The sequence below is a fragment of the Mauremys reevesii genome, linkage group 7, assembly GCF_016161935.1.
Source record: "Mauremys reevesii isolate NIE-2019 linkage group 7, ASM1616193v1, whole genome shotgun sequence".
Lineage (NCBI taxonomy): Eukaryota > Metazoa > Chordata > Testudines > Geoemydidae > Mauremys > Mauremys reevesii.
In genome coordinates, this window is record NC_052629.1 from 72,702,078 (window position 1) to 72,719,425 (window position 17,348).

The 17,348-nt window shown below is 42.0% G+C and overlaps 1 protein-coding gene across 12 annotated transcripts in view; it reads left to right on the top strand.

Moving 5' to 3' along the window:
* Positions 1-17,348, top strand: part of PPP3CB (protein phosphatase 3 catalytic subunit beta) — an 82,323-nt gene that overhangs the window by 25,607 nt on the left and 39,368 nt on the right. For 8 of the 12 annotated variants that reach the window (XM_039480682.1, XM_039480685.1, XM_039480692.1 and 5 more), the window contains exons 2-5: positions 4,370-4,570; positions 6,175-6,299; positions 7,646-7,705; positions 12,162-12,273. In XM_039480682.1, coding sequence (XP_039336616.1) covers positions 4,370-4,570; positions 6,175-6,299; positions 7,646-7,705; positions 12,162-12,273 — 498 coding nt within the window. The remainder of the gene's footprint in view (positions 1-4,369; positions 4,571-6,174; positions 6,300-7,645; positions 7,706-12,161; positions 12,274-17,348) is intronic. The other 4 variants (XM_039480687.1, XM_039480690.1, XM_039480688.1 and 1 more) reach the window with 1 other exon arrangement.

The following is a 17,348-nucleotide window of genomic DNA, read 5'->3' on the forward strand; positions in this document are numbered from 1 at the left end:
TAGCATGTGTACATTCCATGATACGCACCCTTGTTCTCCTCTATATTTCTGGTAAGAAGATGATGTGGGCTGGGGTTTGAGTTGGGGGTGGCTCTGCCTTTTACCATTGCACAGCAGTGTGAGGCAGTAGCGGGCATATGCGCTGCCCCCATGTGTACTGCTGAGAGAAAATCTCCTACAACAGTACACTAGATGTACACATCCATTCCACTTCAGGTGTGTGTGCAACACATTTCGAACAACAACAGTTACAGAACAGGTTAATAACCATTTCTTATTTTTCAGTCCCCATTCTGCCTGTTTGTTCTTTGTCTGCTTGTTCATTTTGGAATCACTTTCTAAAAATGCATATTGAAAATCATGTTGACTAAAAATTTCAATACTGGTATATTTTAGGGATCAAATTAATTATTCTTTCTGATCACTAGTTCAGATCCAGTGCTTGGAAGAGTTTACTGATCCTGAAAGTAGTTTTTCTCTTCCTGCCAAAGTTATTCTAGCTCAGGCAAGCCATAAGGTGATGGTCCTATACAATCCTATTTTTCTGACTACTTTGTTTTTTTCTATTTTTTGTGATATTTTTGTATTGACTTATTATATGAAAACACAAAAAATTGAAAAAGTTAAATAATGTACTGCTGTGATTTGTTTCCAAATACCACATGCTTCGTAGGGTCTCCAGTAGAATTATGCAGTTTTACAACTCATCAGAGCTGCGCAACCAGATAATACAAAACCAAACAACACTACATAGACATAACACATTAGGGTGGGAGTTACAGTAGAAAAATAGGAAAAGACATAAATAAGAAAAGGAGGGTAGGAAGGGACTTGGGAGGGGAGGAAAAGGAGGAGTTGTAGCAGCTTATATCTAAGAGTTTAGAGTGGAAAGTTTCTGTTGTGTTGGCTTGGCAAAAAAATACGTTCTCCTCTATTTGATCCAGCTGGGTGGGAGAGTTGTAGCTGCTGGCTGGGAGCTCAGCTCTGAAGGCAGTGCCGCCGCTAGCAGCAGCGCAGAAGTAAGGATGACATGGTATGGTATTTCCACTGTTACTTCTGTGTTGTGGCCTTCAGAGCTGGGTCCTCAGCCAGCAGCTTCCACCATCTCTAAAGGCCACAGTGCAGAAGTAAGGGTGGCATGGTATGGCACCCTTTGCAGTGCTGCTGGCGGGGTACTGCCTTCAGAGCTGGGCACCCAGCCTGCAGCCACCGCTCTCCAGCCACCCAGTTCTGAAGGCAGTGCCGCTGCCAGCAGTAGGTGCAGAAGTAATTGGGGCAATACCATGACCTCCCTACAATAATCTTAGGATTCCCCCCTCCTCGTGACCTGCTTTTGTGTTGGGACCCCCAGTTTGAGAAATGCTGGTCTCCCCCCGTGGAATCTGTATAATATAGGGTAAAAGTACACAAAAGACCAGATTTCACGGGGGAGACCGTGTTTTCACGGCTGTGAATTTGGTAGAGCCCTAACTTGGGATGTAGGATGCCTTCGTACAGCTGCCCTAGACCCTGAAATGGTTGTTTGAACCCTTCTGAGCTGCTTGAGTCGCTTGCACATGCCCTCTGAGTTCCACCTAGGTTGTAAGTATTCTGGGTTTCTAGTTTAACCCCTTCAGGGACTACATGGCAGGAAAGCAAGGAACACAGGCATAGCAAAGGATTTTCTTAACCACGGCGATTTTACTTTTAAATCACTCAGAGTTACAGATCTTTGAAAATAACACAGGTCCTGAGACATACTCTCCCTTAGTCTGAGCTCACTTTTTCTGTAAGCCTGAGGTTCAGCAGCATTTCAGACTGGGCAGAGTCCATCCTGTCCTCTCTTCCTTGCAGGTCCTAAGAATATAAGAACTGCCATACCAAAGGTCCATCTGGCCCAGTATCCTGTCTTCCAACAGTGGTCAATGCCAGGTGCTTCATAGGGAATGAACAGAACAGATAATCATCAAGTGATCCATCCCCTGTTGCCCATTCCCAGCTTCTGGCAAATAGAGGCTAGGGACACGTTCCCTGTCCATCCTGGCTAATAGCCATTGATGGACCTATCCTCCATGAATTTATCTAGTACTTTTTTGAACCCTGTTATAGTCTTGGCCTTCACAACATCCTGTGGCAAAGAATTCCACAGGTTGACTGTGTATTGTGCAAAGAAATATTTCCTTTTTGTTTATTTTAAATCTGTTGCCTATTAATTTCATTGGGTGACTCCTAGTTCTTGTGTTATGAGAAGGAGTAAATAACGTCCTTATTTCTTTCTCACACCCGTCGTGATTTTTTAGGCCTCTATCATATCCCCCCTTAGCTGTCTTTTTTTTCCAAGCTGAAAAGTCCGTCTTATTAATTGCTCCTCATACAGAAGCTGTTCCATATCCCATATAATTTTTCTTGCCCCTTTCTGTACCTTTTCCAACTCCAATGTATCTTTGAGATGGGGCGACCACATCTGCACGCAGTGTTCAAGATGTGAGCGTGGCATGGATTTATATAGAGGCAAGATGATATTTTCTGTCTTCTTATCTGTCCCTTTCTTAATGATTCCCAACATTCTGTTTGCTTTTTTCATTGCCGCTGCACATTGAGTGGATGTTTTCAGAGAACTATCCACAATGACTCCAAGATCTCTTTCTTGAGTGGTAACAGCTAATTTACCTGTATAGTTTTATATTTATATTTCACTTTATATATATATAGTTGGGGTTATGTTTTCCAATGTGCATTACTTTGCATTTATCGACATTGAATTTCACCTGCCATTTAGTTACCCAGTCACCCAGTTTTGTGAGATCCCTTTGTAACTCTTTGCAGTCTGCTTTGGACTTAATTATCTTGAGTAGTTTTGTATCATCTGCAAATTTTGCCACCCAACTGTTTACCCCTTTTTCCAGATCATTTATGAATATGTTGAACAGTACTGGTCCCAGTACAGACCTTTGGGGGACACTACTATTTACCTCTCTCCATTCTGAAAATTGACCATTTATTCCTACCTTTTTTGTTTCATATCTTTTTAACCAGTTACTGATCCATGAGAGCACCTTCCCCCTTATCCCACGACTGTTTGCTTTGCTTAAGAGCCTTTGGTGAGGGATCTTGTCAAAATCTGAAAATCTAGGTAAATTTTATATCCACTGGATTCCCCTTGTCCACATGCTTGTTGACTCCCTCAAAGAATTCTAGTAAATTGGTGAGGCGTGATTTCCATTTACAAAAACCATGTTGACTCTTCCCCAACAAATCATGTTCATCTATGTGTCTGATAATTTTGTTGTTTATTATAGTTTCAACCAATTTGCCTGGTACTGAAGTTAGGCTTACTGGCTTATAATTGCTGGCATCACCTCTGGATCCTTTTTTAAAAAAATTGGTGTCACATAAGGTACTCTCCAGTCATCTGGTACAGAAGCTGATTTAAACTATAGGTTACATACCACAGTTAGTAGTTCTGTAATTTTACATTTGAGTTCCTTCAGAACTCTTGGATGACTACTGTGTGATCCTGGTGATTTATTACTGATTAGTTTATCAGTTTGTTCCAAAACCTCCTCTAATGACACCTCAATCTAGGACAGTTCCTCAGATTTGTCACCTAAAAAGAATGGCTCAGGTTTGGGAATCTCCCTCACATCCTCAGTCTTGAAGACCAATGCAAAGAATTCATTTAATTTTTCTACAATGGCCTTATCGTCCTTGAGTGCTCCTTGATCAGTCAGTGGCCCCACTGGTTTTGAAGCAGGCTTCCTGCTTCTGATATACTTAAAAAAAATTTTGCTATTATTTTTTGAATCTTTGGCTAGCTGTTCTTCAAATTCTTTTTTGCCCTTCCTAATGTGTGCTCCTTACATCCTTGTGTGAGGGTGGTCAAGTGTCAGGACCCTGCTCCTACATTGGTCCTCCATCTCTTTGACGTGCTGTCATGTTGAGAAGCTTCAGCCTCACCAGTCATGCTTGTCTGTTTTTGTGGGCCCCTCTAGAGAGACCATCGCTCCATGGGGGTGCGCCAGTAATTGACCCAATCTAAATTGATGTCCTCACATTGCTGTTTGGTGGTTTAGGGATACTCCTTCAGTGAAGTGTCAAACACCTTTCTCAGGCACTGCTGCTGTCTGGGCATGTTCAGACTTGTGCAGTTACAGTGTCCAGTATTTCCATAGATAGTACATGACTGAATTAATAATTTGATGTAGACATATCCCACTGTCTCATGGTGATATCAAAATGTGTAAATTTAAAAAACACATTTGGTAAATGTTATTCCACTTTGCATGAAATCTAATCAGTATAGTTCAGTTCTGCTCTGTTTACATCCAGTATATTTTTAAAGAAACTAATTGTTACTAATATTGATATTCCTCACCTCTTTAAATTTTAGCCATCCCTTTTCCACCAACACATCGCTTGACATCTGAAGAAGTGTTTGATATAGATGGAAAACCTAGGGTTGACATTTTGAAGAACCACTTAGTAAAAGAAGGTCGGGTAGATGAAGAAATTGCACTTAGAATCATCAATGAGGGTGCTGCAATTCTACGAAGAGAGAAAACTATGATAGAAGTTGAAGCTCCAATTACAGGTAATACCTTTAGTTTATTTCTTTGATGCTTAAAGTAAAAAGTTCACATCATTTTCATTAGAAGGCCTTTTCTTGGGGGGGGGAAATAAATGTAAAGAGATCTTTATCATAACAAGCATATTGAACTTTCCCTCAGGACTGCTTTTGTATAATTCTCCTTGAGTACTCAACATAATGTTGAATCAAAAAATGATGTGGAAGAAAGGAAGGAATAAAACATGTTTGGGAAAAGCAGTAGGACTGTTAATACAATGTCAACAGGCAAAGCAGTTTTTGTAATCATTATAACAGTAATAAATATTACTAAAAGATGTAATAATCCAGAAGAGAAAAATGAGCTTCAAAGAGAAGATTGGAATTGCAGTCTAAAATTTGTGGGATGGTGCTAGAGCATCCATTTGCTGAAACAAATATTTTGAACAGGAGTTGTGAATGAGGAATATTCATGATTGTTTTGCCTTAAGAATCCAAGTTTTTATGTAAAATGTAGTGATCTCTTGGTAGTCTTAACTCAAACAAGTTGAGACCAACCTGATAAAACTGTTGTGTATAATTTAGTACAATAGATAGGACCTGATCCAGTTGGAAAGTTTGAAATGACTTTTGTTTTTGAAAAGATACTGTAATGCTTTCAGGCTCTGACCAGTCACAGACCATATTTGTCTTGGATAAAGATGATACTTTAATCTTTTAAACTTTTTTATTTTTAAAGACACAAATAACCAGATAGAAAATATATTATTTACATTATATAGCTGCCATTCAGAGTGAATACAAATTGATTATTTATGGGATTTTTTTCAGATATTTTAAACATTTAAATTAAATACATTTTTCTTTTAAAAATAAACCTATTCATAATTTCAAATTCAGTTTTAACCTATGTTTAGGTCAAACTTATTATACTCTATTAAATCATTACAATTGAATTTAAAAAATAATTTAGTAGTACATGTTTGCTGCCAAAGTCTTCAAGAAAGTCAAACTATTGAACTGGTGGAAGTCATTGACTAATTACTTGGAACCAGAGTTTGTTGAATTGTTAAACCAGCTTTTGATAGCAGTCACCTCTTATGCAGGTGTAGAGAGAATACCGTCGTCTTTTCAGTTTATTCAACTGGTTCACTTCAATGAATAGCTCATTCAGAGTTGAGAAACCATTTGGGAATTGAAAAAAAGCAGGAGAGCTTGTCTTCCTCTCCCAATCTATCAATAAAAATGAAGTAGGAGGAGATGAGTTCTGAAATCTTGACAAACTTGGTGACCAGAAATAATCAGTTCAATTCACTAATTGCTGGTAAAACTTCCTTTGTTTAAAAAGTCAGTTAGTTTTACATGTAAAATATGTTTTGATAAACTTTTTTGAACTATAAAAATAATAAATGGGGTTTTTTTGTTTGTTTTTTGCTAACAAGTAGGAAATACCAAATTTAGTGTAAAGGCTATATTTAGTTGTATATCAACATGTTTTATTGTTTACCAGCCAAGAAGAATGAACCTTTCTTTAGGAAAATACGTTGTGTCTCTGTAGTTAGTTTATAAATTTGTCATTTTTTCCATAAATAAGAGACTTCTTGTTCATTTAAACAGTATTTTTGTTACAGTGTGTGGTGATATTCATGGCCAGTTCTTCGATCTAATGAAGCTGTTTGAAGTTGGAGGATCACCAGCTAATACAAGATACCTCTTCCTTGGTGACTATGTAGACAGAGGTTATTTTAGTATAGAGGTAACTGTATACATTAATTTGTTCTGTCCTAAACCTTACTGTAAGAAAACATTTTTATCTTCTTGTAAAATACACAGTTCTTCTGACCTCTGAATGTGAATTCTTCCTTGCCATGCTTCATCCCATCCCAAAGACCTGTTGACCAAGAGATACTGACTAGTGCCTCAGCCTGCCCTTTTGGAACTTTTGACTAAAACAGCGTTTAAAAAAGAACTGGATAAATTCATGGAGTTTAAGTCCATTAATGGCTATTAGCCAGGATGGGTAAGGAATGGGGTCCCAAGACTGTGTTTGTCAGAAGGTGGAGATGGATGGCAGGAGAGAGATCACTTGATCATTACCTGTTAGATTCACTCCCTCTGGGGCACTTGGCATTGGCCACTGTTGGTAGACAGGATACTGGGCTAGATGGACCTTTGGTCTGACCCAGTACGGCTGTTCTTATGTAACCAGCAGCCCTACTGATTTTCCCACCTTCCCATAGCCATCTTTGCAGAGGATGGACTGTAGGGCATCTGTAGCGTTCACAATCTATGCTGCTCTATTAACATGTAGCCAGGGGCACTAAGTATGTTGTATGTATCCTGTTGATTCTGAAATTAGAACATAAGAACATAATTATCTCAAGTTTCATTGGTCTAGGAGTTTGAAAGTGTTGGAGAATTGGTCCAGAAAGAGTTGGATGGTAGATTAAATTTACAGTTTAACTTGACAGTGTCTTTAAATTTTAAAGTTAATTTAAAAAAAAATGGACACAAATTAAGTTGTAAATATATTTGTGGGCATCGCTTTTTAAGTAGTCCTGTGCTAGGGCATGATGCATGCTATTTTGTAGTGTTTTAAAATTGTAATGTTTCAGAAGCAGTATGCATATGTGTACCATTCAGGTGTGTGCACAGAGCTGTTTTGCTTTGTTAGGTGTAATAAGCAAAAGATAATGCAGTGATGCCTCAGAAATTAACATATAAAGAAAAGTTAAAATGAAAGACGCTCCCCACAGCATTCCTTGAATCTTCATGACCTGTTTTGGTTGATTACAGGAATGCTTCTGCTTATAATGTAAACACTGTTCTTGACAGATGTGAAGGCTGTATTTGCATCCTTGCAGAACATCTGGAGACAATGTATCTTAAAACATTGGACCTTATTCAAGCTTTACAACCACAAGAGCTATGAAATGCTTTGGAGATGGGACTATATTCAGTATTTAATAAAAGCAGACTCATTTTATCCCCGCAGGCATTGGGGACTTTTTTTCTTTTTAATAATATGCTTGTGATATTAGCTAGTATAAACTTTAAAAAAACACTCAATAGTTCATAAAAAGACTTGCCTTTTTCCCATAGAATGACTTGCCTGATTCATTGCTGTACAGAGTGGCTACTAATGGATCAGCACAGTTCATAGTTGAGTATTTGACGAGCAGGATTGCTGCAAGAGCATGGGAGGGCTATACTTTGTGGATCTATGCAAAGGATGGAAAAGTATATTAAAATCACCTCCACCTCTGAAATTCCTGCGGTAGTCTTTGTTTGGTTATCCGACAGCTTATATCCAGTTTGACCTGGGTCTTTTAAAAAATGTTATGTTTTTGATCACTTTTAAATCTCTTAGCTTGTTGTGTCTGTAATCTCTGGTAAATAAAATGTTCAGTCCCTGATAGAAAAATGCTTGGTCTTTATTTTAATTTTGTTCTCAGAGACCTATTCTCAAAGACTTCATTTTGAAGCATGTGTATTTCAGTAACTCATAGACTCATAGACTTTAAGGTCAGAAGAACTCTTTCCAGTGTTAAAATAAAACCTTAGTCTAGAGCAGGAATACATAGTCCTTAGAATCATAGAAGATTAGGGTTGGAAGAGACCTCAGGAGGTCATCTAGTCCAACCCCCTGTTCAAAGCAGGACCAATACCAATTAAATCATCCCAGCCAAGGTTTTGTCAAACCGGGCCTTAAAAACCTCTAAGGATGGAGATTACACCACCTGCCTAGGTAACCCATTCCAGTGCTTCACCACCCTCCTAGTGAAAGTGTTTCCTAATATCCAACCTAGACCTCCCCCACTGAAACTTGAGTCCATTGCTTCTTGTTCTGTCATCTGCCACCACTGAGAACAGCCTAGCTCCATCCTCTTTGGAACCCCCCTTCAGGTAGTTGAAGGCTGCTATCAAATCCCCACCCCCCTCATTCTTCTCTTCTGCAGACGAAACAAGCCCAGTTCCCTCAGCCTCTCCTCATAAGTCATGTGCCCTAGCCCCCTAATAATTTTTGTTGCCCTCCACCAGACTCTCTCGAGTTTGTCCACATCCCTTCTGTAGTGGGGGCCCCAAAACTGGACACAATACTCTAGGTGTGGCCTCATCAGTGTCTAATAGAGGGGAATAATCACTTCCCTCAATCTGTTGGCAATTGCTCCTACTAATACAGCCCAATATGCCGTTGGCCTTCTTGGCAACAAGGGCACACTGCTGACTCGTAACTAGCTTCACATCCACTGTAATCCCCAGGTCCTTTTTTGCAGAACTGCTGCTTAGCCAGTCAATCCCCAGCCTGTAGCGGTGCATGGGATTCTTCCTTCCTAAGTGCAAGACTCTGCACTTGTCCTTGTTGAACCTCATCATATCTCTTTTGGCCCAATCCTCCAATTTGTCTAGGTCACTCTGGACCCTATCCCTACCCTCCAGGATATCTACCTCTCACCCCCAGTTTAGTGTCATCTGCGAACTTGCTGAGGGTGCAATTAATCCCATCATCCAGATCATTAATAAAGATGTTGAACAAAACCGGCCCCAGGGCTGACCCTTGGGGCACTCCGCTTGACACCGGCTGCCAACTAGAGATCGAGCTGTTGATCACTACCTGTTGAGCCCAACAATCTAGGCATCTTTCTATCCACCTATCCTATTTGAGTGCTGCAATAGCACTCAGACAGGAGCCTGAAGGCAGAACCCACTTTATAGAGTTTAGACAGATGGCCCTAACTTTTAATATCGAAGGGCGAGTCCTGTGGAAACTAATGGTTCCAGCATGAAGGTAGTCCAAGCTATTGGATCAAGATGAAGTTGACCTGTAAATTGTCTGTACTGCACTTCCATATTGAAAATAAGGTGGCATTAAGAGTTTTGTGGGTCACACTGGGCCACCCCTCACTTATTTTAAAACAAAAAAAGGTAGAAAAGCAGAAAAGGTACTGCTACAACAGTTGTGTGTTATTGAAAGGGATTTTTTTGGTTTTGTACATACTGTCTGCTGTAAAGGGAAATGTATTTTTATTACTGCATGAATTGACATTAAAGTGCAAATTTCCAATGGCTTGGTTAAATAATTCCTAAATGCATATAAATGACTAAAGAATCAAAAGGAAGCTACTGTTTTGCCAGTCTCTTCTCTTACCAATATTTGTTTGCTCATTTAATGTACAAATTTACTTAGTAAATAATATTTACTTTTTAAATTTGTAAAAGTCTTTAGCCTCTATCGTTATCTGTTGATTAGTACGTCCTTTGTTACAAACTGTCAGTATTTCCTTTGTCAGTACTTCCTTTGTTACAAACTGGACTGCTGGCTGGGAGCATTAATAAAGTGTTAATATTCTTTGAAATACAGTAGAACAACTTATAGCTATGGAAATATTGAAAGACTGGCAGGTAGCTTTTTAAAAAAATGTGAAGAATTTTGTTTAATATACATCTTTCTTTCTGTTAAGGGTTGTTTTGCTGTCAGATATTTGAATTCATCTTTGGGGTCTTTCTTTATGTCAAAAAGTATTTTGGAATATATTTCATAGTAAATGTATCTTTTAAAAAAATTTGAAGTATCCTTTTTATGTGTGAATACATGCTTGCTATTCCCCCCAAAAACTGTTTTGTTTTGTTTTTTAATAGGAGACTAGAGCGAAAGATAGATTTAGACTTGTTCTTAGTCTTTTAAAAGAAAAAAAATCAAATAAAAATAGCCTCTAAATCAGGTTGGTGTAGTTTGAAATTTATTTTTTCCTCTATGCTCAATCTAAAAAGTGCATTAGAATCAGGGCCGGCTCCAGACCCCAGCGCGCCAAGCGCGCGCCTGGGGCGGCATTTTGCCGGCAGGGCGGCAGGTGGCTCCGGCGGACCTTCCGCAGTCATGCCTGCGGAAGCTCCACCGGAGCCGCAGGACCAGCGGACCCTCCGCAGGCACGTCTGCGAGAGGTCCCCCGGAGCCGCGGGACCGGCTACCGGCAGCGCGCCCCCTGTGGCATGCCGCCCTGCTTCGGGCGGCCAGATTCCTAGAGCCGCCCCTGATTAGAATAATAAACAAACTGTAAGCCCCAGATTGTCAACGTTCTTGTCTTAGGTAGTAATGGATCTTAAATTAAGGGAGTTTTTCCCTCTAATGGTCTTCTGAAAATAGGGAGAGTACCGTATATACTCATTCATAAACCGAATATTTTTGGTAAAAAAAGTGACACATCAAAGAGCGGAGGTCGGCTTATAAAAGGGTCTACAGCAAAATTTGATGATTTTAAACTCTCTGGCAGGGGTCGGCAATCTATGGCACACGAGCTGATTTACCATGGCACGCCACTGCCTGCCAGGGTCCCGGCTGCCTGCTGTGCTCAGCCTGCTGCCGGCCTGGATGGACAGAACCCAGACCGGCAGCGGGCTGAGCCGTTCAGCCTGCTGCTGGCCTGGGGTCCCAGCCACCGCTTTGTTCAGCCTGCTGCCAGTCTGGGGTTCCATCCGCCATCCCCGTAAATGTAAAATGTATTACTGGCATGTGAAACCCTAAAATACTGTGAATAAATGAAGACTTGGCACACCACTTCTGAAAGGTTCCCGACCCCTGCTCTATGGAATCATTGAATTGAATATCTAATACATTGTCGTTTTGTTTACCTGGAGCGTCTGCAGGCATGGATCCCCTTAGCTCCCTGTGGCCGCAGTTTGCCGTTCCCAGCCAATGGGAGCTGCGGGAAGTGGCGCTGCTTCCCGCAGCTCCCATTGGCTGGAAACGGCGAACCACGGCCACAGGGAGCTGAGGGGCTCCATGCCTGCAGATGCTCCAAGTAAACAAAATGGCCTGACCTGCCAGTGGCTTACCCTGATGGGCTGGGAGCCAAAATTTTCCAATCCCTGAAGTATAGGGTCGGCTTATGAAAGGGTCGTACAGTTTTTGCTATTTTTACCTATCCATTTTGGGGGGTCGGCTTATAAACGAACGGGCTAATGAACAAGTATATACGGTATGTTTCTTCCTGTAATTGCAGTGATGGTAAAATAAAGCTCATTACTGTGATTTCACTGTATACTAAGTCTGATAATTGAATAAGAATTAATTCCAATTTTGCTAAATCACTAATGTTTATTAACAAATTGTTTTTAAAAATAAAAAGGGCAAAATAATCTCTAGGTGTTCTAGTTATAGCTGTTTTAAACATAAGCTTTTTTTCTGTCATTGCTTCAGTTTTTACCAAAAAAACGCAACAAAACTCTCTGTTACTCTGCCCAATAATCTCTAGAATCTTTACTTTGAGGTCAGATTATATGAACAATAGATGTCTCCACAGATAAACTAAATGTCAGTATCTTTTTATCAGTGAACATCCAATGAAGTACATATTTTTCCTGAGGCCTGTTTTTAACTGTTTTTTGAGGAAAGTAAAAACTTGCTTGCTGAATTTGTCATCTGAATCAGGAGAGCAATGTTCTGAAATGATCCTCACTGTCAATATTTGAAATAGTACCTTGAGTGGCACATGTTTGAAGCCATTGTTAATGTTCTTTTACTTCATAAGGGGACAGTGTTTTTGTTGTTAGCAACCTTTCTATAAAAATTATTGTAAATTAATTTGTTTTATCATTGGATACCTTTGTTTTTCAACAGTGTGTGTTGTACTTATGGGTCTTGAAGATTCTGTATCCAAATACATTATTTCTTTTGAGAGGCAACCATGAATGTAGACACCTCACAGAATATTTTACCTTTAAGCAAGAATGTAAGTACTGTATAGGAATATAGTATTGGGTTACTACCAAACTAGTATTTTCCATTCTGTTACACAATTATCTCTTGAGAAAAATATCTAAAAAATGCTATTAAGGGACTGCTCCTGCAAACATTCTCCTGCATAGTTATATTGACTTAAATGGAACTACGAGCAAATATAAGCATGGAGGGAGCAAGTGTGTACAGAACTGGACTCTGTAAAAGTACATCTTATAGTCTATTTGTATATTCTATCCGTGCAGCTTTTAAAATCTTTTGAGGTTTAATTTTTATGGAAATGTATGTGGAAAATCAGCACAAAAGTCTTTGGCCTCGTCACTAAAAGATCTGAAACTCGCCATTTATACCTTATTATTTTATATAGTAGGCTGTACTGCATGATTTTAAATTATTTTCACTTTTCTGGATTATTTAACACTTTTAAAAATAGTTATAACCAGGGTGGATTTGATTTAAATCACTAGTCAGGAAGACTCGATTTAATCATGGATTTCTACATAAAAGTGCATTCTTGTTGGTTGTTATAACCTTAATACATATTCTTCATAACTCAGAGATAGATGTAGGTTTTATTTTTAGAAGATACACACTATACATTTTTAAAGTGATTTATTTTGAAAACTTTTCAAATTAGTTTTACAGCTATATCAGAAAATGAATGATTGTTTGGTTATTTCATTTATCAAAGGTAATTGAAGCAGTTCACCTCCCAATGACTTCATAAATATCTATCTCCAATTCAACAGGTTAATCATCAGTATTTGGAGGATTTTCATGCCATGCTGTATTAGGAGGAGAACACTGCCAGATAGACATTTAAATTGTTTTATTTAACTAAAACAACAATGTTGTTATGTATTCTGGATTTTTTTCTTTAACAACAAACATAATATTTTAACAAAATAAGCATATGAATTGTTGAATTTAGTTAAACATTCAAGTTTTTTAAAATCAGGTTTGTTTTTGTTAAAATTGTTTTTAACTAAAATAGTTAAATGAAATATTTAAAAAGAAAAAAAAATCAACTATGTCAGTCACATCAACATGAGAAACTTAAAATATTGGCTTCTGCAGCTAACTCAGTCATCTTCACCTTCATTTTCCTTTTTGTTCATAATCTGGAAAAGAAAAACAAGCTTTCCTGCTTTTTCAGGTCCCAAACGATTTCTCAATTTGGAACTGAAGTCTTTGACTAGGAGGTGCATCAAATGAGCACTGCAACCGTATGTTAGTAGCTTGGGACTCTCTTCTAAATAATTTCTTGTCATCTTGGATACATTTGCAGCATTGTCTGCGACCAAGCTGCATACTAGACATTTTAATTTTTCCCCACAGTTTGTTATAGCTTTTACTGCTACTTCTTGTAAGTATTCTGTTGTGTGTGCATTTCCTGATGTATCAGTTGTTTCTGTAAGGAAGACATTCCCTTCTTCTGTTGTTACACAAGCACATACAACAGGATCATCGTTGACATTGCTTCACCCATCAAGACTCAAGTTAACAATTTTACCCTCTAGACCTTTTGCACACCGCTCGATTTCTCTTTCATACACTTTATCCAGCAATTTGCCTGCGACATCTGCTCTGTTGGGTGAACTGTAGCCTGGTCTTAATGACTGAACATGTAAATGAAGTGTGAGTTCGCAATCATACAGAAAGGAGAGTTTGTTGCATAAACAGACAGGGCAATTTTTTCATCAATTACCTCTTTTTGTAATCTGCTGGTTCTTCTTTGAGTGATTGTTCACATCCATTCCAATTAGGTGTGCGTGCACTGCGAGCATGAACATCGGAAACTTCTTCCCTTAGTAGGTCCTGTCGAGATGGCAGGGGAGCCCCCTAGAGTGGTGCCCTTATGACGGTGTATATAGCACCCTGCTGGCCCGACCCCGCTTCGGTTCCTTCTTACCATCCGTGGCGGCATTGGAACGTTCTCTCTCGCTTGCGAGTGATCCCTTAGCCTTTCAGTCTTCTAGTTAGAGTTGTTCTTAGATAGTTATCAGTTAGTTAAATACCAATTTATTCAGGTGTCTGGAAGCTAGTTCCAGCACCAGTCTTGGTCTGGGGAGGATGCCGCAAGCCCAAGGTTTCAAAGCTTGTACCACGTGCCGCAAGTCTATGCTCAATAGCGACCCCCATGACTCCTGTCTCCGGTGTCCGGGAGAGGCTCATCGAGCAGAGTGCTGCAAAATCTGCAAGGCCTTCAAACCACGCACTAAGAAAGAAAGACTTTTACCTTAAGCAGTTGCTCATGGAGGCTGTGTTACAACCACCAGCCTCAGACCGACTGGCACCAGGCCCGGCTTGCTCGGTGCAAAGTGCCCTGGCAACGCAAATCGCCAGCACCGAGGCGGGATGACTAACCTTGGGCACTGGTTGACCTCTCCGGCACTGACTAAGCATCACAAGAAAGAAGAAAGAGGGTGCTCTCCCCAAAGAGCTGCCAAGGCACTCAGAGAGGCTCCCGGCATGCAAAGACAGGTTGCGGGCCCGAGCCAAGAACTGGCACTGTCGACTCCTGCGCCACAGGCCCTGTTGAGTCCAGTACCCAGTGAGTTCAGTGCTGATGAATGTCTGGAGGAGGTCCTGAAGCACCCCTCCATGCCCAACACTTTCGAGGCAGCGCAAGACCTCATTGAGCTGTCGGCGCCAAATCCCCTCCCATGCAGGGAGAAGCCTCCGGCACTGCCTAAGAGGGTGTAGTCCAGAGGGAAGCTGGCAGTGGTGCGCTGCTCAAGGTCACCATCTCGGCACTGCTCACTCCCATTCGAGCTCGGCATCCCGCTACTCCCCAGCACCTGGAACCCAATGCAAGATTATGGCACCGGAGGCGAATGTACCCGCGGCGACTACACGCCAGTCCACGACACCATCAGTTGCCTGGCACTGGAGCGCAGTACCAGCAACCTCACCGGCACCGAGTGAGAGGCACCGGTCCCGGTCCCAAGACTCCCAGTACCTTTCGCGGTCCCGGTCAGCCAGGCACCGCTCCCCGGGCCCGCACCTCGTAGCACCATACAGCCACTCAACATTCGGCACCACCCTGGTCCTCTCTGTTTGGCATCCTCTGGCTCCAACGCCAACTCCGGTCGCTCCAGCTATAGCAGACATCGAACTGTGGCCAGCAGAGTGTCCCACTCAGCATGGCAGCCACAGTGGCCTCCTCTGGGTCAGTGGCCCTTCTGGACCCCATGGGCCTACTATCAGCAACAGGGCATCATCTCCAGAGCCTCCAGGTCTGGGCACTCCATGCGATGCCATTCCAAGTTGCTACACAGGCGATCCTTAATGGACATAACTTCAACTCTTCGACGACCGTGTTCAAGTTTAAGGATCGCTTGCCTCAGGACTTGCACTCAGAGTTTGCTGTGTTAATCGAGGAAGGAAAGGTGGTGGCTAAGACTTTGCTGCAAGTCTCCCTCGATTCAGCTGCCACTGCGGCAAGAACCATTGCCTCGGGGGCAGTTATGTGACGCTTAGCGTGGCTCCAGGTGTCAGGCCTCCCTCCAGAGGTCCATAACACCTTCCAGGACCTCCCCTTCGAGGGCTCGGGCTTTTTCTCGGAGCAAGCAGACTCCAGGCTGAATGGCCTTAAGGACTCCAGGGCCACCCTGAAGTCACTAGGGATGCATACGCCTTCAACCCAGAGAAAGCCCTTTACGCCTCAGCCTCCGCACCAGAGGCAGTATCAACCCCGCCCCAGACAGGAGCCTTATTGAAGGTGGGGCAGAATAACATGCCTAACAAAGGCCAGAATAAATCCCAGCCCGGAAACAAGGTTTTTGAAGGCTTGCTCAAGGACAGTGTACCAACCCAGTATCCGGGTCCATCCCCTCTGCTTTTAAACTGGCTATCTCACTTTTACCATGCGTGGTCCCGTATAATATCGGATGGCTGGGTCCTACACACGGTACAGGTGGGATACTCCCTCCAGTGCTCCTCCTTCCCTCCCTCCCACCCACTTTCCCCGTCCCTCTTCAGGGACCCCTCTCATGAGCAACTCCTTATGCAGGAGGTCTGTTTGCTCCTTGAGATAGGGACGGTGGAGGAGGTTCCACAGGAGCTAAGGGGAAAGGGGTTTTATTCCCGTTACTTCCTAATCCCCAAGGCAGAGGGGGTTCTCTGACCCATTTTAGACCTTTGCGGACTCCACAAATTTATGGTTAAACTCCGGTTCCGCATGGTCTCTCTAAGCACTATAATCCCATCACTGGATCCGGAAGATTGGTATGCTGCCCTTGACATGAAGAACGCCTATTTCCACATAACCATCCATCTGGCGCACTGCCGCTTTCTCCGGTTTGTCATAAATCAACATCACTACCAGTTCATGGTTCTCCCGTTCGGCCTGTCCACAGCCCCCTGAGTGTTCACGAAATGCATGGTGGTCTCAGCAGGTCATATCATGTCCACTAGTGGTCAATCAGATTGGACATCATACAGTCAGTCTTCCAAAGGTGGGGTTATCCCCAAGTAGACCTCTTTGTCACCAAGAGCAACACACAGTGCCCTCAGTTCTGCTCATTCCAAAACCACAGTCCGGGCTCGATTGCCGACGTGTTCCTAATATCGTGGGGCAAGGGGCTGAAGTATGCCTTCCCTCCTATCCCGCTGGTCCACCAGGTCCTTCTCAGAATTCGCAGGGACAGGGCAACGGTAATCATGATTGCCCTATCCTGGCTGTGGCAGCATTGGTACACGACCCTCCTAGAGCTGTCGTAGAGACCCCGATAGCCCTGCCCCTCTACCTGGATCTGATCACGCAGGACCACGGGTGCCTTCTCCACCCAAACCTTCAGTCTCTACATCTCATGGCTTGGAAACTCCGTGGCTAAATCCCATGGAGAGCCAGTGCTCTCAATCAGTGAGACAGATTCTCCTCGGTAGTAGGAAACTTTCCACTAGGACTACCTACCTGGCAAAGAGGAAAAGGTTTTCCTGCTAGTGTGAACCCAAGTGCCTTCAACCACTCCAGGTTCCTGTCCCAGTTATTTTGGACTACCTCCTACAGCGTAAGCAACAGGGTCTGTCTCTTTCGTCCATCCGAGTGCACCTGGTGGCCAT